The sequence below is a fragment of the Orycteropus afer genome, unplaced genomic scaffold (assembly GCF_000298275.1).
Source record: "Orycteropus afer afer isolate SDZICR_OR568_19922 unplaced genomic scaffold, OryAfe1.0 scaffold00039, whole genome shotgun sequence".
Taxonomy (NCBI): Eukaryota; Metazoa; Chordata; class Mammalia; order Tubulidentata; family Orycteropodidae; genus Orycteropus; species Orycteropus afer.
This window is the reverse complement of record NW_006921626.1, coordinates 2,073,405-2,097,598: the sequence shown is the minus strand read 5'-3', so window position 1 is coordinate 2,097,598 and position 24,194 is coordinate 2,073,405. Positions and strand designations below refer to the sequence as shown.

The following is a 24,194-nucleotide window of genomic DNA, read 5'->3' as shown; positions in this document are numbered from 1 at the left end:
TTCAACTTTGAAATATTACTGATATTTGTTCCTTTATCTCACTGACAATATATTAGTCCAAACTCATTGCCTTAATATGAAATTGATGCAGCAGTCTGACTTTTCCCCCACTCTCATCTCTTTATGTGACATGCCTTAAGAGATGCATTGTTAAAACTGCTTTTAGCACACCAATCCCCTGTTCAAAAACTTTCAATGACCCCCTCACTGCTCACAGTAATTAAGTACAAATCCATCTAAGACGCAATGCCAAACTAGAGCACAGGGTTCAACAACAGATAATCTAGGTATGTCCTGACTCTGTGACTTTTTTTTTTTTTTAATTTTTATTGTGATTTGGGTGAAAGTTTACAGAGCAAATTCAATTTCCATATAGCAGCTCACATATACTTTGTCTCATGCATTGACTGCAATGTCCCACAATGCAACAGCTCCCCTCCCACTTCTTACCCAGTTACCTCTTCCCTGTGTCCTTCCTTCCCATGTACTCCTACCCTCCAAGCTGTCTCCCTGTGCATACACAGCCCTTCTATTCTCCCATGACTGATCTCTCCAAGGAGTGTATCTACCTAATGTAAATGTTAGCTCATACGCCTGTCTTTTGTTTGGCTGGAAGCCATAGGAGTAGGTTCAATTTCAGACCTGAAGGGCAGCTAGGAGCCACAGTCTCAGTACTTCCATCAGGGTCTATCAGACCAGCAAACCTGGTCCTTTTTTTTTTTTAAATGATTTTGAATTTTGTTCCATATTGTTCTCCCACTCTATCCAGGATCTCCTACATAGATTCCTCTCTGAGTGGCTGACAGCGGTAGCTGGGCACCATCTAGTTCTTCTGGTCTCATAGTCCTATAGGCTGAGGATCGGATGGTGTACCAGTCACTTGGACTAATTGTTTCCATGCATCTTTGATTTTCTTCATTCTTCTTTGCTCTGGACAAAGAGAGACACATCGTTGCATCTAGACGGCCACTTACAAGCTTTTAAGATACCAGTCGCTACTTGCCAATGTAAGATATGGAACAATGTTTTTGTGTAGTATGATATGCCAATTGAGTTTGATGTCCCCTGCAACTATGGTCCCAAGCCCACAGGACCAACTATTCTCTCTCTCTGGGTAGCTGGCTGTGGCCAAGAAGTGACTAAAACCTTGTCTCTTGTAAGCTCTACTACATACCTGGGAATACTTACACCAGATACAAATACACTTGTAGAACCATTATCTGCCAATCCTATACATAGTCTTAGGCACACTCCCTCCTGCATAGACATACCTAATAGTTCAGCCTGTCTACCCATCTATTTACCCATAGATCAATGTTTGCCTTCACTGACAATGCAGTACTATATGTGCAAAAGGGTTCACGTTTGTTGTCTGTACCTCCCATGCACCTCTCTGACTTCCTCTTCCTCCATGCCACCATGTTGATCACTCACATTTGGTACACTGCCCTTCTCTTCATCCAAATCAATACTTGTCTATATCTATCTAACAGTATTCCCTCCTCTTCCCTCCCACCCCTGGTAACCAACAAAGAACATTTCCTTCCATGTATAAACCTTTCCTTGACTTTTTACAATAACAAATAACAGTATTTGCCCTTCTGTGATTGCCTTATTTTACTCAGCATAATGTCCTTCAAATTCATCCAAGTTATGTGGTGTTTTGCAGATTCTAAATTATTCTTTAGGTTGCATAGTATTCCACTGTGTATATGTGTCACAGTTTGGTTATCCATGCTTCTGCTGATGGGTACCTAGGTTGTTTCCATCTTTTGGCTATTGTAAATAATGCTGCAATGAACATGGGTGTGCATATATCTGTTCTTGTCTTGGCTCTTACTTCCTTAGGATATATACCTAATAATGGGATTGCTCAGCCAAATGGTATTTCTAATTCCAACTTTTGAAGGAATTGCCATACTGCTTTCCACAGTGGTTGTATCATTTTACAGTCCTACCAGCAGTGGATGAGAGTCCCAATCTCTCTGCATCCTCGCCAACATTTGTTATTTTCTGTCTTGTTGAACTTTGCTATTAGTGCTGGGGCAGGATGGTATCTCATTATTGTTTTGATTTGCATCTCTCTAATGGCTAATGATCGTGAGCATTTCTTCATATGTTTGTTGGCCGCCTGAATATCCTCTTTGGTGAAGTGTCTCTTCATATCTTCTGCCTGTTTTTTAATTGGATTGTTTGTCTTTTTGTTATTGAGGTGTTGGAGTTTTCTATAAATTCTAGAGATAAGTCCCTTGTCAGATATGTCATTGCCCAATATTTTTTCCCAATCTGTAGGTATTATTTTGACTCTTTTGGATAAGTGTTTGGAAGCACATAAAAATTTAATTTTTAGGAGGTCCCTTTCATCTAGTTTATCTTCTGCTGCTCATGCATTTTGGGTTATAATTGTTAGTCTATTTATGCCATATATTAATTAGGGCCCCTAAATTTGCCCCTAGTTTTTCCTTGAAGAACTCTATAGTTTTAGGTTTCACATTTAAGTCTTTGATCTATCTGGAGTTAGTTTTTGTGTATGATGTGAGGTACAGATCTTCTTTCATTTTTCTGCAAACGGATATCCAGTTTTGCCGCACCATTTGTCAAACAGACAATCTCTTCCTCATTTAATGGATTTCAGCCCTTTGTCAAAGATCAGCTGACCATAGGTTGATGGATCTGCTTCTGGGTTCTCAATTCTATTCCACTGGTCTATGTCGTTGTACCAATACCAGACAGTTTTGACTACTGTGGCTGTATAGTAGGTTTTGAGATCTGGCAGTGAGAGACCTCCTACTTTGTTCTTCTTCAATAGTGCTTTAATTATCCAAGGTCTCTTTCCTTTCCATATAAAGTTAGTCATTGGTTCTTCCGTATTCTTAAAGGATGTTGATGAAATCTGGATTGGGATTGCACTGAATATACAGATTGCTTTGGGTAGAAATGACATTTTCACAATGTTTAATCTTCCTATCCACAAGCATTGTTCTTCTATTTATGTACATCTCTTATGGTTTCTTGAAGTGGTGTTTTATAGCTTTCTTTGTACAGATCTTTTGTGCTGATTCTCTTGACTTTTTAGACACATTACCATGCAAAAGTGCTAAAACTTCTCTAAGTCCTGGTTGTCCCTTCTGTTAAGGAGAATGATATAATTCATAATCCAGTAACGATTTACTGAACACATTCAATGTTTTAAGCACTGTTTGAGGCACTGGAGATACAGCAGATGATAAGACAAACAAGAATCCTTCCTTAATGGTTGTTGTTGTTGTTGTTATATGCTGTCGAGTCAGACCCAACTCATAGCGACCCCTCCATGGGTTTCCGAGGCAGTATCACTATGGAAGTAGATTACCCCATCTTCCTTCCAAGGAGTGGCTGGTGGGTTTGAATCGCCAGCCTTCTGGTTAGCAGTCAAGTGTCTTAGGCACTACGCTACCAGAGCTCCCAATGAAACCCACTGCTGTCGAGTGGTATCCAACTCATGGAGAACCCTCCTTGGGTTTCCGAGGCTGTATCACTACAGAAGTAGACTGCCCAACCTTCCTTCCGAGGAGTGACTGGTGGGTTTGAACCACCAGCCTTTTGGTTAGCAGTCATATGTCTTATGCACTACGCTACCAGAGCTCCTGCCTTAATGGAGCTTACATTTTAATGATACTTCCCCCTGAACTGTTGAAAACGAAATTAGATTATACACATAAAATGTAATAAAGTATCTAACATGCAATAGAAGCCCAATAAATGTATATCAAATGAATACTAATATTGGTCAAATTCCTTTGGGAAGACATATATATAAATGATTTTCAAATTAAACTCAGGGAAAATTTATACTGAAGTTTCTCACAAGAATAATATACTTTTATTTTATTACAGTATTTATCAGAGCTTTGCTGACATTATAACTTCTTCCAGTTGCTTTCTATTAAGGTATAGTTTATATAATGGTCAAGAGCATGGACTCTGGAGCCAGACAGCTTTGGTTTAATTCCTGGCTCTCCCATTTAGTAGGTATGTGACCCTGGGCAAGGCACTCAGGATCTCTGAACCTCCGTTTCCTCATCTGCAAAACAGAGATAACAGTATCCCTCAAAGACTTATTGTAAAATTAATTAAGCTAAAACATATAAAATGCTTATTAGAACAATGGCACATATTAGTATTTATTATGTAAGCATTAGTTATTATTCAAGCTGATTCTCTGAAGTTAAGTAAATCTAGATGGAATTAATTTTGTGGTAATGATTTGAGAAAACATGCATCCATATTAATATTTAAAGATTAAAATAAATGTAGAAACTCCAAGTTTCTAATTGTCCTCTCTTCTACCACACTCCATTAATTCAAGTAACTAAGAATTCACTGTGGGCCTGTGAAAGCTAATGGAAATGGAGAGGGTACTAGAAAAAAGTATTAAGTTGTTCAACTATATCTGCTTCTTACTACTCATGACTTTGTAGAGCAAATCATATAACTTTTCTGGGTCTGATAATTATAGATAAAGTGAATCATTTATGAAAAAGTGTGTGGGAAGCAAAAATCAAATGACTAATAAAAATAAAATATGCTCTACAAATTAAAATTTTAAAAGCAAGGTGTCACTAAATTGGCATATTATAAAAGGACAGATTGAAAAAGTAAATGCTACTAGCACCTACTCTGAAGAAATTATAAATAACAATAATGTAAAATGGACAGAAGTCCATATTTCTAAGACAGTTATTCATTTTACATGAACTTTAACAGTAAAGATAAACTTTTGTGATATGAGACCATAAAAACTTTGTGCAATAATTATCTGCTTATGACAATACTTAGTTAAATATTACTTTTTATATAGTTTACACAGAACATTTGATCAGTTAAGAAAATATGAATGTACTGTAATGGAAAAAAACTGAATAAACCTAATGTTATTACCTAAAAAGGACACATTTTTAAAAAAAGAAAGGTAGTAGTGAAGTTCATACATACACAGTTACTGTGGATATGCTGTTCAAATCAATTATAAAATTTTCATCAAAAACACTGATTCCAAAAATAAGCATCATTTTGCCTTTACTTTTTTACAACGTTATTATTAGGTCAGCAATTTTGAGTAAACTAAAACTGTAATAGTTTAAATGCACTATATTGGAAACACACAGATAAAATAACACAGAAATATAAGGAAGTAGTAAACTAAGAGGGAGCTCTGGTAGCATAGTGGCTAAGGCACTTGACTGCTAACCAGAAGGTTGGTGGTTCAAACCCACCAGCCACTCCTTGGAAGGAAGGTTGGGCAATCCTACTTCCGTAGTGATACTGCCTCGGAAACCCAAGGAGGGGTCGCTGTGAGTCAGGGCTGACTCGACGGCACATAACAACAACAACAACAACAAAGTAAACTAAGACAGAGATGTTAGACTTAACATTATTATCAACCCAAATAAAAGCATTTCTGTCATACCACATATTTTATTTTTCAAAGCACTTTACAAGCACTCACTAATTGCATTCATAGAAATACATACTTAGAAGCTCTTGACAGATAACTGAAGGTTCTTTAAATCATGGGCCTAACAGAATTAGAACCAGGCCTTGAAATTATGTCTCCAGAAACAATGTTCAATACTATTTTTACTTCTTTATTTTGCCTAATTCATCTGTAAAGACAACCACTGTAATTGTGAACTGACAATTCTATTTTCTGTTTGCTGAGCAATGGCAAAATGATTATTATTATTATATGCACTATTAAAACTATAAACCAGAGATGAAGTCAGGAAACTAGAGACTGTCAGATTAGTGTGTTGACAAAGCACAGAACTAAGTCCAAAGACCAGACTCTACTTTGACTTATTAGATAGTGAGAAGAATAATTCACATTATTTTTCTGAGCTTCATTTTCTATCACCACTGGGGAAAGGTCTGAGAAAGAAAGACTATGTAAAAAATTTGTTCTAAAGAAATAGAAAAACTTTAATGTTACATATAATTACTAACCTGATAACTATAGATTATATTAGCACATCATATTAGAGTGCTGAATTCAACTCTACTAAGGTACTAGACTGCTAATCAGAAGGCTGGCAGTTCAAACCCACCTGCCACTCCTCGGAAGGAATATGGGGCAATCTACTTCCGTAGTGACACTGCCTCAGAAACCCAAGGAGGGGTCGTATGAGTCAGGTCCGACTCAACGGCACATAACAACAACAAAGACTATATACTACTGCTTTATATCGTTATGCATGAGATAATTCAATGAACCTTTAAAATGACATTTATTACTTAACTATACCCAAATACATTATTGAATTCATAATTAAAAATACCGAAGAAATTTCTAATTTTCCTGTTACCATATTAAGGCAACTATAAAAATTTTACCTGGTATAATCAAAAACCTCTAATCTAACTAAAATTCAGTATCAAATGCTGTATTTCCTTATAAAAGATCAGTAATTCACTTAGATATACAATATTTCTACTATAAAAAGAAATTTGGTCTCATACATAATTTATTTGCAAAAGCAATATATATTTTTTTAATCATACAGGTCTCTTATTTAAGTGAGGAGGAAATTTTTTTGATTTTGTCTTTCTTGTGGTTTAGTGCCTAAGGCATTTGACTGCTAACCAGAAGGCTGGTGGTTCAAACCCAGCAGCCACTCCTCAGAAGGAAGACTGGGCAATCTACTTCCAAAGAGATACTGCCTGGGAAACCCATGGAGGGGTCGTTATGAGTCAGATTTGACTCGACAGCAGTGAGTTTCTTTTTTTTTTTTTAAATAATGCTTACTAAAAATGACACAGTCACATGATGTTATTTATATCACTGAATCCTGCAGGTTTTAATTTTTAAAAATCCAATTTTAAAAAAGCTGTCATAAATAAAACTACATACTACCAAGAAAATGTCCCAACTAACATTTTCTTCATTATATATGAATATAAATCTAGACAAAAATAATTTTTTTCAATATATCCAAAAGAAATATGACACATTTTGAAGAGGGGGAAACAAGAAGCTCTTATCTCATTAACAGAGCAAGTCTCACTAATATTTAGAGCAAGACTTGCTTCCTTATACTGTCTCATGAAATACAAAAATATCTATGTGCTAATTAAAATTATACTGAATGTATTTTATTAAGCATTATGTTCTGCAATTCAGTTTTACTTTGAAATCTTAGACAACTATATTACTTGTATTTATAAAGTAGTATGGTGATTAAGTTTGTGTGTCAACTTGGCTGGGCCTGGTTGAGTGGCTGGGCAGCTGGATGTAGTATTCCCCATGATGAGACTGATAATCAGCTCCATGGTGGAATCTACTGTGAGCAGCTGAGTAGCTGCCTTATGGATGTGGTCTGCTTCCTGTATATAAGGAGAAGCCTTGGGGAACAGTCTCTAGCTTATGGCACAGTTGAACCCTGTGTGTAGCTGTGTCATTCAGCAGCCTGCCATGCTCTGCCAACCTTGGGACTTTCAACAGACTTGAATTAATAGCCTGCTGTGTGGTTTGGTAACATTAGGACTATGCCATTCTATTTGTCGACCTTGGAGTTGTTAGCCTCAGCAGCCAGTAGGGTGCCTGAGTGAAGAGATGCTTATAGCTTCAGTGGGCTGGGAGCAAGAGGCAGAGCTGAAGTCCAAGGTCCAGGGGCTTTCATACAGCCCCTAGAGCCTGGCACTTGGAACTCGGACTTAAAGCCACCAAATTGTAATAATAAACTCCTGTTTGTTAAGACCATCCCATTTGTGGTATATATTCTTGTCAGAGTGGCACTAGGTAACCAGAACAAGTAGTAAAATAAAGACAACTCTAGAGTTAGAGGTTTAAAAAAATGAAAATTATGACAAGTAAGAATGAAGATTTCAAAGACAAAAACATCCTTACAACCCAATCAAATTAAAATTTAAATGCAGAGAACTGACATCACATAGGAAAAACTTTCTCCTGTCTTGTACTCTGGCATTCTGAAAGATCCTAAAAATTTGTGGCATAGAGTTTGAAAACCAAAATTTACAATAAAAATTATGACAGCCTACAAAACTGAAATAACTATGTTGTATTGCAAGATAAAGATAAATTTAATGCTCAAAGAAAATCTAGAAAAAAAAGGTGGGGGAAAAAATAGGTAAAAGCTACATAAGTGCTCAAAAGATGCTTATTGCAGAACAGCAAAAAAGAAAACCTAGAAAAGACCCTAAATGCTGGGAATGGCTATATTCATTTGATTTTCAGACACAGGACCTAGAAAAACATTAAGAATTAAGCTATTTTTAATGGCTCATATTCATTCTTACATAATTGGCTTAAATTATCTCTTATTCTCTTAGCATAAATACCAGAAAGTAGAATTTTTTACAATAAAAGTGGGATCAAGATACTAAAAAAAAAAAAAATTTATAAGCAATTCCTTGTGATACTCTGAAGATGCATATATGAAAAATATGCTGAAATATTCTTCAGAAAAAAATAAAAGGAATAAGTCTAAATTTTTCTTTGGAAATTTAAGAATCTCCCCTTTACTCTGTTAATAATAATGTATATTTACCACATGGTTAACTTATAACCTAAAGATCATTGTAAATTACTGTTGATAATAGTAGGTGAAACCAAGTTATCACTATATAATCTATATGCTTCCATTTTAATGCTGTATTTCAAAAAGCAATAAGCCCATCATAAAACTCTGTACTTTACTCATGGGCCTTATCTAAACACATGCATTACGTGTCCTTTCCTAGGTTTCAATCAGTAAAATGTCACTAGGTAGTTTGAGCAACTGTAACACCAACCAATCATTTCAACTTTGATATCAACTGAGCCGAAAGCATATTTAGCGTGTTATTGGAAATTAAGCAGCATTAAGATTGCTGGAAAATGAAGAAAGTGTTGCTGTTATTCCACTGTTGCCTGTGTTTGATCTTCATAAGCAAAACAATAAAGACTATAAGAAAACTTTTCTTCTGCAAGTTACTGAAATAAGAATGAGGTAAGCAGCTAAATGGTTTATATTTTATTTACTAAATTTAATTCTAGAAGACAATGAAATTTCTTGAGGAAAATCCATTTTTTATTTTAATCCTATGCTTATCTATTTTAAAGGTAATAAGAAATAATTTGAGAATTTTTTCTTTAAGAAACATCCTTTTTTTTTCATTGTTCACCAAAGACCGTTACTATTAACATGAGTAAAAATCTGAGATAGTTATAGCTAACACTTAAACTGTAAATTCATTGTCTGTTTTTGGTAAATTTGTCTTAACTTCCAGGAATCAGGTACTAAATTTCCTAAATTTATATATTATTACATTAGTAGTGTTAAATTGATTACAATCATCTGAAATTATGAAATTTAACCAATAATTTCTTTTCTTTCCTAGGTAGTCAGTCAACACTTCTAATTTTATTCTTTAATTCTAAAAAATTATTTATTTTGTATTTATTAACTAGAAACAGATTTCAATAAAAATTTTAAGAGCATTATATTACAGATTCAGAAAATGACTAATGATGTTAAAGTCTGATAAGGAATTATTTCTTGAGAAAATACAAATGTAAATATAAAATGCAAATGAGAAAAACAAAATTAAACATCAGAGTTTTGAATCTACCAGTCCCTAAACTTATTAAGAACATGAATAAATCAAGATTTTCTTCTGTGAAACAAGCAAACTTAGAGATAATTTATAGACTTTCATCAGGAAAAGCAGAATGAATCTTTTGATTTGCTTAATGGAGTCATCAAATGTAACAGCAACTCCATGTGGACTATGTACCATTTCCAGTGGAGATGCTGTTACTTTTGATGGTTACCAACTTGCTACAATATAAAGGAATAATGAAGAAAGATTAAAAAAGAAAAACAAAACATGGCCACTTACTTTTTGTGTGATTAACAAAGAAAAAAGGCTACCTTTCATTCTAATAAAACTAACAAATAATTAAACATTAATATCAATTTCCTTGAATTCAAGTGTTATGCTATACACAGTAACTCAACAGTAGAAGAGAAGAATCATCATTAAGAAATGGTATACAGGAAAATGACCTATGAATTGACAGACAATATGACTATGTTTGTCTGTCATTTCTGTAGGCCAATATTCTGTATGTCTCTGCTGCTTCAAAGTCAGAAATCAACTGATACCATGCAAGCAACACAATGCCAGCTACATTGGAAAGTATCTGTAATACACTATATAAATGTAGTGACTGTAAATAAAACATAAATGATACCTAATGAAAATGTGCTTGTGTTTTTCTGATAAAGCTCACATATATTTCACCTAGCTTACTGATCAATCGATCTATGTACCATTTTATTGTCATGATTAAATACTGGTCATTAAACCAACCTGCTCTAGTTACTTACACACCATACATTTATGATCTACCTCAATCAGTTCAAGGAAATTCCCTAAAAATATTCATCTCTAAATGCTGAAAAGAATGAGAAACAACTGTGATGGCTGTTAAAGATTTCTTTAAAAGAAAACTTTCCACTGTGGAATTTTAAACAATAGTTGTACAATTTATCTCAACTATAATCACTTTAACTTTCCATAGAGCACTAAATTGTAAGAACAGCATAAATATCAATATTTAGGCCAAAAAGTCTCATCTCTAAATTGTAAGTAATATTGAAATATTAATAAGTTTCTGGTCTCTGTCCTCTGGTTTCTTTTCCTAAGACATATTCTTATATCTACTAAAAAGTATGTACTCCTTAACCAAGTGTTTAAGACTCCCCACAATTTGCCCCAAACAACCTTTCTTAGTGTTTACCTTTCTGTTCTCTTCACATACCCTACAGTCACAGTTGGTTCTTCTACCAGTTGCCACCAAGTAAACTCTGACTCACTGCAAACTCATGTGTGTCAACTGTGCTCCACAGGGTTTTCAATGACTGCTTTTTTGGGAGCAGAGCACAAGGACTTTCTTCTGAGGTGCCTCTGGGTGGATTCGAACTTCCAGCCTTTCGGTTAGCTGCTGAGTACAATAAGCATCTTCACCACCCAGGGACTCCATGATTTCTATAGATAGGCAATATTTCCCACATCCAGATCTTCAGCTCCTGCTGGTCCCTCTACTTAGAAAACACTTTCTCTATTTTCCTACCTATTCCTCAGGTCTCAACTCAAATGTCACACCTTCTATGAATGAGGCAAATGAGCTGTTTCTCAAGGTTTAACATTTGGCAAGGCAGACCCTACTGTTCCTCTGAGCCATGTTGCCATAATGTATCACAGTCACATGACATTGCATGACAGAGTGAAACAATGTATATTTCAAGCTGAAAAGGAACTTTCATACAAAGGATACTAGGTGATTAAAAAAAAAAAAAACTTTAATCAACATTTTTAAAACTACTAAAATACATATGTAATTCACGAAAGTATCACTTAAAGAAGCACTGATAATATTCACAATGAAAAGTAGACCTGATTTCACAAAAATGTTAAAGAACTCAAGCTGGGGATAGTTGAGCCTATGTCTATAGTCTCTTCAAGTCCCTCCCCATTACTTTCTGGCCTCCATGCCCTCCCCATTCATCACTAGATCCTGAACTGATGAAATGTGTAAATATTTACCGAAATGTATTTAACTCTTAACTTACGCTACAGTGTAAATCAGTAAAAATCCCAGTTACCAAATGAAAACAAAACACTAAAAGAAAATGAAAACCTAAAATATATTCCAAAAAAAAAAAAAGGTTAATATTCCTCTTTCAATATGTTAATAACAACAAAACTCAAAAATCAAACCCAACCCAACCCACTGCCACTGAGTTGATTCCAACTCACTGAGACCCCCATTGGGTTTCCAAGGCTATAAATCTTTATGCAAGTAGATTGCCTCATTTTCTTCCCACAAAGCAGCTGGTGAATCTGAACTGCCAACCTTCTGGTTCGTAGCCAAACGCTTTACCAACTATGCCACTAGAGCTCCTTAACAAAACTCAAAGCTTCCCTAATTTTATTAGGAGATAAATTAGCTGGACTACCATCTCACTAGGAGCTCTGGTAGCATAGTGCCTAGGGCACTTGACCGCTCACCAGAAGGCTGGCGGTTCAAACCCACAAGCCACTCCTCGGAAGGAAGGTTGGGCAATCCTACTTCCGTAGTGATACTGCCTTGGAAACCCAAGGAGGGGTCGCTATGAGTCGGGGCCGACTCGACGGCAAACAACAACAACAACAACCACCATCTCACTAAGGATTGGGAGCACATCAGTCTTGCTTACTGCAGTTATTAGCAGTGCCTATGGCAGCTCTAGTAGCATAGTGCCTAAGGCACTTGACTGCTAACCAGAAGGCTGGTGGTTCAAACCTACCAGCTACTCCTCAGAAGGAAAGTTGGGCAATCTACTTCCGTAGTGATACTGCCTTGGAAACCCAAGGAGGGGTTGCTATGAGTCGGGTCTGACTTGATGGCACATAATAACAACATGGGAGATCTGGTGGTGTAGTGCCTAAGGCATCTGACTGCTAACCAGAAGGCTGGCAGTTCAAACACACCAGCCACTCCTCTGAAAGAAGGCTGGGCTACTTCTGTAGTGATACTGCCTCGGAAACCCAAGGAGGGGTTGCTATGATTTGGATCAAACTCGATGGCAGTGAGTTTGGTTGTTGGTTTAACGCTAATATGTATAAAATGCCTAAAAGTGTTTCTTGAATGAACAAATGAATAGCACCCACCAATATGGCACGATGTGCTCTATTCCAGATTTTTACATTTATTATGTAATATTCTTAATAATCCTTCCACAAACACTGTTTTCCTATTTTATAGAAGAGCACAGACTCACAGAGATTAATTGCCCAGTCTCACATTTCCCTTAAAAAAAAATCATTATTTCCAGGTATTTTATTCAATGTACATAAGAAATTACCAATAGTCCACTATTTTTCTTTCATTTTTAAAGAAAACACAACTCACTTCAAAATGCTGAAAAATTTTAGAAAGAGTTCTACCTGTTGATCAAGAATTCATCCTTTGTCTTATGATGAAAAACAGGAATTGGAACACCCCAAACTCTTTGTCTTGATATACACCAATAGGGTCTCCTGTCCATCATTTCAACCATGGCATTCAGTGCTGACCCAGGAATAAATTTCACCTTTTTTAATAATTCCTGCAATTGATTCACAAATCAACGTGTAGTAAAAAAAAGAAGAACAATTTTTCTAGACCTGTCACATTTTTCCTAATGCAGTTCTTTATTTTGGATGTTTATAGTCATTCACACGCTCCTTCCCGATACACCAATACCCACCAAAACAAACTAAAACAGCAGATTTCAGAGCAAATGAGGGTAAAGTAAAAACGAGGCCACAAAGGATTCAATAAATAATATTAAGAGTGGACTTCACTTTGGAGGGTGTGACGAGATTTTATAACACCAAACTCCTAGCACTTTAAATAAAAGCTGCTAATAACAGGTTTAAAAGTATTATACTTCAATAAACTATTAAAAAAAATCCATTGCCATAGAGTCAATTCTCACAGCAACCCTACAGGACAGAGTAGAACTGCCCCACAGACTTTCAAAGGCTGCCAATTTTTATGGAAACACACTGCCACATCTTTCTCCCATGCAGTGGCTGGGGGGTGCAAACTGCTGACCTGTTGGTTAGCAGCCAAATGTTTTAATCACTGAGCCACCAGAGCTCCTTCATTTAACTACAGCTAAAATCAATTCATCCTTTACTTCAGTCACTTTTTTATAGCTTAACAAATAAGCTACCAGACTGCAACATAACCTAATTATACATCACACAGTTTTGCAAACCAGAAAAAAAAAAATCTAAAGTAAGTTATTTTCTATTCATTTATTAACCTCTCAAGAACTTTCCCTTACCAGCCCCCAACCCCAAAAGTCCCAATTACTAGCATTTGATTTCATTTCATTCATTACATTGGTCAATTACCACAAGATGAAATTATACTGCCAAAACGTTTGGTAGTAAACTAAAAAAAACAGAATCTGTTATTTTAAAAAATCTCTCTTATCCCTTAATAAAGCCATTTTTATATTTTCAGAAAAAAAACAAAAAAAAAACCAAACTCACTGGTGTTGAGGCAACTCCGACTCATAGTTTTAAATGGTTTCCTCACTTACCTCAACTACTAGAAATCCCTTTCTCCAAAACCTGTTGTAGCACCACCTATTGGCAGAATAGCAATATCTCTACAATTCAATTTGATTAAAATTTAATTTTAAAATGCTGATAATGTGAATACTGACTGGATATTTGATCTTGTTAAGAAATAATTATTACTTTCTTTTAAGGTGATGACAACAGCACTGAAGTTATATTTTAAAAACTTTACCTTTCAGATATACATACTGAAATATTTATGAAAGAAATAATGCCTGGACTTTACTTCAAATAATCCAATTGCTAGTGGGAGAAAGGTAGGTGATAGGAAGGAGTGCAAATAAAAACAAGATCAGCCAGAAGTTGATTATTGTTTATGGTGGTATATTATCGATTTTCTCTACTTCTGCAAAGAGCACTTGACAATTTTTCTACAAAAAATTTAGATCTGGGAGGTCACTGGAATTCCAACATACATGAAAAATGAGAGGTTAATTAATTTGACAGAGTCACACAGATAGTAGGTAGATTTTTCTGTCCAATGTATTGAACATTGGTATATTATTGTGATGGTGTTATATTATCTATTTTTTCTACTTCTGCAAAGAGCACTTGACAATTTTTCTACAAAAAAAAGTTTAAAAAAAAAAAAAAAAACTTGGCTTAAGCAAATTTCATCAGACTTGGATGTCCTACTACCAAAAATCTATGCAGAGGTAGCAGTTACTCATCTTAACATTTACAAGTAAGGAAGACAGGCTTCATTAGAATGTCAAAATGAAGAAAAAAACAATCCATATCACAATCCACACTATGAGTTTAAAAAATGTAAATTGCTATGCATAGTTTTGGCTGTTGTTGTTGTTGTTGTTATATGCTGTCAAGTAGGACCTGACTCCTAGCGACCCATCCTTGGGTTTCCGAGGCAGTATCACTACGGAAGTAGATTGCCCCATCTTCCTTCCGAGGAGTGGCTGGTGGGTTTGAACTGCCAGCCTCCTGGTTAGCAGTCAAGTGCCTTAGCCACTACGCTACCAGAGCTCCCATAGCTTTGGCAAGGGCCCCAAATTATCAAGTGGAAAAATAAAGAAGCTAATAAATAAAGCAAAATGTCTGTGTATTCTGCCTGATTATCAAATACGTATTTGACTCCTTATACTTAAAATACACTGAGCCCTTTCATTCAATAAAATCAAGTTGTTTATGAGCTATATTATACATATATCTTATATACACATACATATATATGTATGTTTGCATGAAAGAGCTCAAATGTGTATTAAATATTTAGAACACTGGTTATGTAACAACTTTTCAAATGGACTGCAATTATAATCTGAAGTGAGCAAATGGGTTTTAAAAAGTTTTACTATGTGCCTTATGTGCCAGACACTGCTCTGGGAACTTTTATTCACTTACCCCATGAGGTAGGCAATATTACCACTTTTATATAGATGAGGAAACTGAAGTTCTAGGAGGTTTAAACAACTGGCTAAACTCAGTTCTGTCTTAATTCTACTTTCAATACATTGGACAGAAAAATCTACCTACTATCCGTGTGACTCTGTCAAATTAATAACCTCTCATTTCTCATGTATGTTGGAATTCCAATGACCTCCCAGATCTAAAATTCTACAACTTTACGAAAATAAATCATAACAGCAGCAATCCCTTTCACTCCCAAAACCTCACCTCAACCTCACATGCAACCACATCATACTGATAAACCTAATCCCTATTAGAATGCCTTTTATACCTTGGCCGTAGGCTTAATATCCATGATATTCACAAACCACTGTTTACTGGCACGAATAACCACTGGTTTTTTAGTCCTCCAGTCATAGGGATAGCTGTGTACCAATTTTTCTTCTTTCAACAAATTCTTTGCAGCCTGAAGCATCTTTATAACTTAAAAAAAAAAAAGGTAGTTAACAATTTGTATTAGACACAATTAAATAGTACTGTGATAATCTAAAATACTCTATCCTCTCATGGTATATAAATCTAAATCTAGACCAACAGGTGCCAACAACAGTAGTCACCCCCCAGGTGTCAAAAGCATAATCTAGGAATCTCTTGGCAGATAAAACAAGGACTGAGTAATGTAACCAGATTTCAAATTATGCCATTCTCAAGGCTCTTCACTTCAAAGGAAAGATGAACAGGCTATATCTAGAATTCTAAATTTGAAATTTAGAGTCATCTTTCTTAATGGTAAGAAAATAATCTTCAAATGGTCTTTAGCTAATCCAGAAGAAACCTAGTAGGTTGAACTATGTTCCCATAAAAAATATGTTCATGTCCTAACTTCTGGTACCTTCACTTCTGTGGTCTTATTTGGATAAAGGGTCTTTGAAGTGTAATCAAGTTAAAATGAGGTTACACTTGATTAGGATGGGCCCTAAATCCAGTAATTAGTGTCTTTATAAGAGGAAGGAAGGACACACAGACAGACACGTAAGTGGAATGAAGCCCACATGACAATAGAGGCAGAGATTAGAGTGATGCAGCTATAAGGCAAGGAACACCAAGATTGCCAGGAACCACTAGAAGCTAAGAAGTAGCAAAGGATTCTTCCCTAGAGCCTTCAGAGGGACCATGCTCCTACCAATAAATAGATTTCAGACTTCTAGCAGCCAGAACTGTAAAAGAATAAAGTTTTGTAGTCTTAAGTCATCAAGTTTGTGGTAAGTTGTTATGGCAGCCCTAGGAAACTATATATCAGGTCTAATTACCTTAGGAGCTCTGGTGGCATAGCAATTAAAGCATTTGGCTGCTAATCAAAAAGTCGGTTGTTGAAACCAATCAGCTGCTCTGTGGGAGAAAGCTGAGGCAGTCTGCTTCCATAAAGATTTACAGTCTTGGAAACCCTATGGGACAGTTTTACTCTGTCCTATAGGGTTAGTATGAGTTGGAATTGACTCGATGGCAGTAGGTTTGGTTTGCTTTATTTAACTTGCCTTAGGTCTAGTGTGGACACAAAGATTTTCATAGTACCTGGTCCTTGGATCCACAAAGAAAGGCAGAAAAGCAACTCAAAGCTGGAAGGCCCCCAAGATCACAGTACATAAACTATGCCATATAGGTCGGTGATTTACAAAGATTCATAGGGTGTAAAGAATGTCTAATTCACAGCTAACATTTAACCCCAAGCTTGACTTTATTCTTCCAAAGCAGTATTATCTCTATAGCTCTGAAAATAGTATCATTCTCTTGTTGACTGTCCTGATTTGCTTAAACACAATAGAGCAGCTTCAAAGCAAAGGATGAAAAAGTCCCAAACTCCATTTAAACTACATGTCAACATAAAATATATTAACTAATGTAATAAAGTTATATATATATATATATATATATATATATATATATTTATTTATTTATTTATTTATTTATAATTTTAGTTTTTTTCTGATGGTAAAAAGGGAAAATTGCTAGCAAAGGCTACTGCTAGCTACTCTTCAAAAAAGCATATACATATATGATTTCTTCAAATACAATACTCACCCACATCAGTTCCCTCTTCAAGGACAGCCTTATTTTGAAGTTCAGGACCTGCGACATCTGTGAAAATTCCATCTTCATTCACTAAACAATCCTGCAAAGTGTTACTTTGAATAATTAAAATATCAAGACATTTTATCTTATGGCAATATCTGGCAAGACAACATATAAAAAATATATCAGAAGAGCCAAGTGTTTCTCTATTTAGTCTTAGGAGCTCTGGTGGTGTAGTGGTTAGAGCATTTGGCTGCTAACCAAAAGGTCAGTGGTTCAAACCGACCAGTCTTTCTCTATGTGGAAAATTTGGGTTCCTCTTATTCAGTCAGTAGATATCTGTCAATTTTATACATTTAAATCACCAAAGGTAAATAAGTTATTAAATCATATGGCTAAAATTTAATAACAAAGTACAAAAAAAAAAAACCTGTTTCTTTGTCTCTATGAATTTATAAGCCTGAGGTAATGGACAGGGATGACACTGAGATTGGCCTTTATCTACAATGAAAAAAACATGCTAAGCAACTGAAGTGTGTGGAAAAAATTCAGAGAAAACTTTTTCGTTTGAAAACAAAAACTCTTCTCAATTATTTATTAAAATCAAATTGCCATTTTCAGGGACTGAAAGTAACTGGTCTATGTCACTTAATACATTAAAAAAAAGAAACAAAAAGCCTGCCCTTATATAATATATAATTTTCAATTCTAACTTTATGTTGATTTTGTGCTAATTCTGGGAACTCTTTCTCAATTAATATGAATTAATGATGCTTTAGGGTACTGTACAAACCTAAGCACTTCATAATTTAATTATGAGGACAAAAATGATAGTTTATTACACAAAAAATACAGATGTTCATTAGGATAATCACTTTAATTCTATAAAATCAATCATTAAAAAGGAAAAAAGAGGACTAGTACCATTGACAGGTTGTGTTGAGAAGCTACACTGTAATCTTCCATACCATGAGCTGGGGCTGTGTGAACCAATCCAGTTCCTTTTGTCACGTTCACATGACTTGCAGGTAAAAGAGGGGAAACTTTATCAGGAAACATAGGATGAGAACAAGTACCATTTTCCAAATCTGCACCTATGGGGAAAGAAAATCACTACTTAGAACAATTTTACCTGGCAATTCTTCTAATTACCTCTTTAATAGTAGCAATAGACTATTATGGTTAAGAGTACAGAATCTGGACTGGGCTCAAATCCTGGCTTCTCTTTTTATTTGCTCTGTGACCCTAAGGAATCTATAAAATGGGAATAATTGTAGTTCCGACCTCAGAGGGATTATCCCTCTGAGAGTAAAATTAGTTAATGTGTTTTAAGTGCTTTGGACATTTAGTACAATACCTTCCACACAATAAATGCTTAAAAATATTAGCAATTAACTCAAGTGAACAAATAACTCAAGTGAGCCCAAGAAAATTTCTCTAATTTATGAAGAACTATGACTACAGCCAAGGAAACCCTATGGAACTCAGTTCTACTCTGTAACATATGTGGTCATCATGAGTCAAAGGCCAACCACAATAATGAAGTATTATCTGTAATATGAAAACAAAAAAATTCTAGATCAACAGACTGATGACCAGTAGATTCTAACTCATTTTGTTTTTTATGATGTTATCGTTAAAAGGTAAAAGATGATAAATAATTCCTAACAGTTACTGGGCATCCATCATGTACCAGACTCAGTGCAAATTCTTATTTCATCTTCTTAATAACACTATCAAAACATGTTTTACTATCCATAATATACAAATGAAGAAACAAAGGACTCAGAAAACTTAAGCAATTTGCCGAAGATCACATAGTTAATAACTAAATCCAAAGTAAGTCTGATACTCTAAATTTAATGCTCCATAAAACTCTAGCCCCTTTTAATAATCTATTATACTTATCATACATTAATTTTTCTACACCATTATTGGTTCCTAGTTGCACTGTGTCTTTAGTTGAGATCCATAAGCTAATCTCTCTTTCTTATGTTCTGAAAATAACAGTTTTCAACCTTTAAAAGGACTACCTGGTTCTACCAATAAAAGTTACCAAGATGTATTGAATAATCAATGTTTATCCTACTTACTCTTTAATTTTTACTATTTTATATTTTTGATATTTAATAGGACAAACAGTCCCTGGAGAAGGACATCATGCTTGGTAAAAGGGAGGTCAGCAAAGGAAAGGAAGACTCTGAACAAGATGAACTGACACAGTAGCTACAACAATGGACTCAAAATCATAGAAATGATTGTGAGGATGGCAGATGACTGGACAATGTTTTCTTCTGTTGTACAGAGGGTCACTATGAGTTGGAACTGACTCGACTACACCTAACCACAACAACAACAAACTTTAATAATTAAAGAAATTTCAATTGCCCTCTAACTCCTCAGATCTTTGACACAAGTCATTCTTCATCTTTCCAAACTAAATAATATTAACTTTAAAAAAATCCATCTTCACTGAAAAAACTCTCCACTCTTATCACGTTTTCTAGCCTTACAGCAATCAAAATTATATAAGCTATTCATACCACCATAAGAGCAATACAAACATGTAACTTTGGCTTTTCATAACAACCCAGTTGCTGACTTTGTTTTGGTTAAAACAGCACACTGACTTGAGAAAAACTAGCATTTCCTTACAATTGATGACAACAAAATTCTTTCACGAATAAAATTACAAGCTCTTCTCGCTGCTCAATTTGGTTGGCTTAGCATTTTATTACTAGGAAATTATTCACAAACTTCAACACTTCAGGATACACTCTTTTCCAGATAATTTCATAATAATGTTTAAAAATATTATCTGATAAAAAACAGATTTCTAGAAAAATCTACTCTACAGTTTTCACTTTGATTTCTTTCTCTACATTAGTTCCATAAGTAAGACCACTCCTTATGGCATTATACCATACCCTTTTATATATCTTTATCATGGAAACCAAAGGTGGTGGTGGTGTTGGTGGTGGTGGAGTGCCGCTGAACAGATTCTGACTCATTGTGATCCCAGGTGACAGAACAGAACTGGCTTATAGTTTTCTAGGAGCACAGTGCCAGGTCTCTCTCCCACGGAGTTACTGGGCAGGTCTGAACCAGCAACCTTTCAGTTAGCAGCCAGGCACTTAACTGATTGATGTGCCAGCAGGGTTCCCACTCCCCATCCCTACTACCAACAATCTTGAAATGATTAGTAAGAAACAATTTCTAATTTTTTATAAAGAAAACCTATACTATACAAATGTAATCCATTTTAACTGATCAACATTTCTACAACTTTAATAAATATTACCTTAATAACTTTTCTGAAAACTCAGTTGTCACCAGCTTATTTACCTCCACTCTTCTACAGTGATGATCAGATGGCAATTCAATAACTCTCTGCACAGTAGTAATTTAAAATTAAGATACAATCCAGGCAAAAGATCTTAAATTTTAACCTCAATATCTTCAAGAAGCTCAAGAGAATGCTATCCAGCTTCTTTGGTAACATCTAGCTTATTAATGACATCTATGAAACCTATTTCTTATACCTACAAGGATCAAATGGCCTTAAACATTCTGTAGTTCCTTTCCACTTTTGACATAAAAATTATTTTATTTTTGTTGAGGTTGCTTAAACATCAAATTGTCTTGCATTGGAACTGATACATTTAGAGGACTTCCTTATTTACGTATGCAATCACTGTATTTTTTATGTATTTTCTCATGTCATTCTTTCCTTAATAAGAAATTCAGATATGTCTCTCATCATCTAAAGTAATTTTAAACTATTGTAGACTTCTATGGTTGTATTTCAAAAAGTCACTACTTTAGAAGTCTCAGGTTATAGCTTACCAAGAATTTTTTTATAGAAGCACTGTCTTTAAAATAATTTTTAGTATCTACTCAATTTACTTACTAAAATCATGTATTTCCTTATTCACTCCTTTTAATCAGATAAAACCAATTATTAATAATTAATTTTTATAATTATTGAGTACTTTCTGGAATTATTATTTTTTACTTGTTGTGCCTCTGTCAATGTTCATTTCATCCTGTACTCTAATCATACCTAATGTACATTGTCTTTCAGTGTAATCAATATAAAATACAATCTTCTAGAAAAGTAGACTCTTTATCTGTTTTTTAATTCACAAAATTCAGAAAAGCAATGAACTACTCTCTTGCTCCAAATCCTCCTTTTGGATCATCATCATCCAATCCCTGAGCTTGAGATAACAGCCAGTTGTCTGACCTGACAATTTGGGTTAACCAGCGGATGCAACCACACTTCCAGTAAGATGGAGTAACAGAAAGACAAGCTACCCAGATCTGCTTCAACAAAGAAAAGAGAAACCAATTGACACAGATATGGAAGATTACCCTGGAGCCCTGAGCTTTGAAAGGAAGGATACAGAAGTGGATTAAATACCAACTAGTACGAAAACCTGAATGAAAACACTGAATAAGAAGACAAACGGAGCTGCAGACTGTTGGCTATCCTGACAACAGGGCCACTTTGAATATTTACAAGCAGTGTTAGATTCTGGGCAGAAACCTAAGAATCAGCCCTGCTCACCAAGAACTGCATGGACAAATACACTGTGGCTGATGACTAGAAAGGAAAACAGCAAATAGGAGACAAAGTGAGCTGTGGACTGTCAGCTTCATGGAGGGTGCAGCCATTTTGATTATTTACAAGCAGTGTAGCCATTCTGGATACTTACAAGCAGCAGGTTCCAATCCCAGCAACCTAATAATAGGCTGTGTTTGCCAAGGACAGCACAGACAATCACACTGGAGGCTGACAATGAAACGTACGACATTCCCCTTACTGCTTTTATACCCCACACCCTCTTGGTGAATGGAGGTATGGCCATCACTGACCTCCACTCAACTTTGGACTTGGCAAGAATTCTATCCCACTCCATGTGCTCTAGGAGCTTTGGAGGCATAGTGCCTAAGGCATCTGACTATTAACCAGAAAGTTGGTGGTTCACACCCACCAGCCACTTCACAGAAGGAAGGCTGGGTAATCTACTTCTGTAGTGATACCACCTTGGAAACCCAAGGAGGGGTCGCTGTAAGTCGGATCCGACTCGACAGCAGTGAGTTTGGTTTGGTTTTGGCTATGTGCTCTGACAAGAGCCTGGATGCCTAGCACTGCTTCCCTGGATTTGCTTTTGTTTGTTTTTAAATTATTCATTGTTTCTTTCTTTTTTATTCTTTCTTTTTCCCTTCCTAGGTTCTAATTTTTGCTTTTTTCCTGGTTCTCATCTTTTCTCCTTCTTTTGGTTCTTCTCATCCCTTGTTTTTCTTTTTGCAGTTTTCTACTTTTTTTTTCTTTATTATTCTTTTACTCTTGTTCTTTTCTCATTTTTCCCTCTCCCCAGATACTGTGGGTTTTATTTTTCTCTTTATAGTTCCTTTGTCTTTTTAAAGAATTTCATTAAATATTTCTTCTCATTTACTGCTTTTTTTTTTTAATTGTTCCTGTTTGTTTATGCAGTTTTGTGGTTTTGGTCCTCTTGTTTTTACTTTTTTGGTGGATTTTTCTTATTGTTATTCTGTCTAATTGAGTGAGAGACAGCAACCGTGCTCATACAACCCAACTACACTGAACTACCTGTAGCTGTCATTTACTGACTGAGGGCCACCACTTGCTCCTGCACCAACTGGCCAACAACAGATGACAGCCAATACAAGCTTGCTCACCCTTAATTGCTTTTCATAAACAGCTAACAGAGATCTGTGCACACACTCTCGTTCTCTAACATACCTACCAGGAGACAGGTGGTGAGTGCCTAAGTGCTGCCAACTAGCGAATAGAGGAGCACAGTACCCTGCTTACTCAGATATATCAAAACAAAACAAAGAAAAAAAACTTGGGTGAATAACACCAACATACAATCACCAATTAAATACAAATACAATAATGTCACAATGTCTCAGAGACAACAGACTATCAAAACCCACAAAAAGATACAAGATAAAATAGCAGAAACAAGGGAACCAGAATACAGACCCAGAAAATATCCCTTAGGAAGAAACAGCATTGTAAACTCCCTGATAAGGAATTCAAAAGAATTATATTCAATGGACTAAGACACAGATCAAGGAAAACACTGACAAAATTAAGGAAAACACAGAAAAAAACTCTGGAACAATTTAAGAAAATACAAGAACAAAATGACAAAATAAATGAAACATTAGAAATGATACAAAGTCTACTAATAGAAATCCAGAAGATGAATACTAAAATTTCAGAAATAGATAATATATTGAACAGGTAAAGGAGTAGAACCAAGTCAATGGAAGAGAGAATTAGTAAGACTGAGTACATATGCTTCAACACTACTTTGTTAAAGGATCAATCAGAAAAGAGATCAAAACAAAATGAAGAAAGCATAAGATTCACGTGAGATATCATCCAGAGGAACAACCTGCATGCAACTGAAATTCCAGAACAAGAGACAAATAAAACCACAGAGAAAATTGTTGACTTGTTGAAAGCGAATTCCCCTGATATGATGAAAGAGGGGCATATATTGATTTAAGAAGTTCAACAGACCCTGTGTTGGATTGGGTTCTCTAGAGAAACACAAAAA

The 24,194-nt window shown here is 35.4% G+C and overlaps 1 protein-coding gene across 1 annotated transcript in view; it reads right to left on the bottom strand.

Annotated features, from left to right (window-relative positions):
* The window catches only part of IARS2 (isoleucyl-tRNA synthetase 2, mitochondrial), a 96,710-nt gene that overhangs the window by 33,564 nt on the left and 38,952 nt on the right, over positions 1-24,194 (bottom strand). Inside the window, exons 9-12 of the mRNA XM_007936930.2 lie at positions 18,520-18,689; positions 17,605-17,695; positions 15,857-16,008; positions 12,973-13,133 (exon numbers count right to left, since the gene is read on the bottom strand). Of these exons, the coding sequence (XP_007935121.1) occupies positions 12,973-13,133; positions 15,857-16,008; positions 17,605-17,695; positions 18,520-18,689 (574 nt within the window). The remainder of the gene's footprint in view (positions 1-12,972; positions 13,134-15,856; positions 16,009-17,604; positions 17,696-18,519; positions 18,690-24,194) is intronic.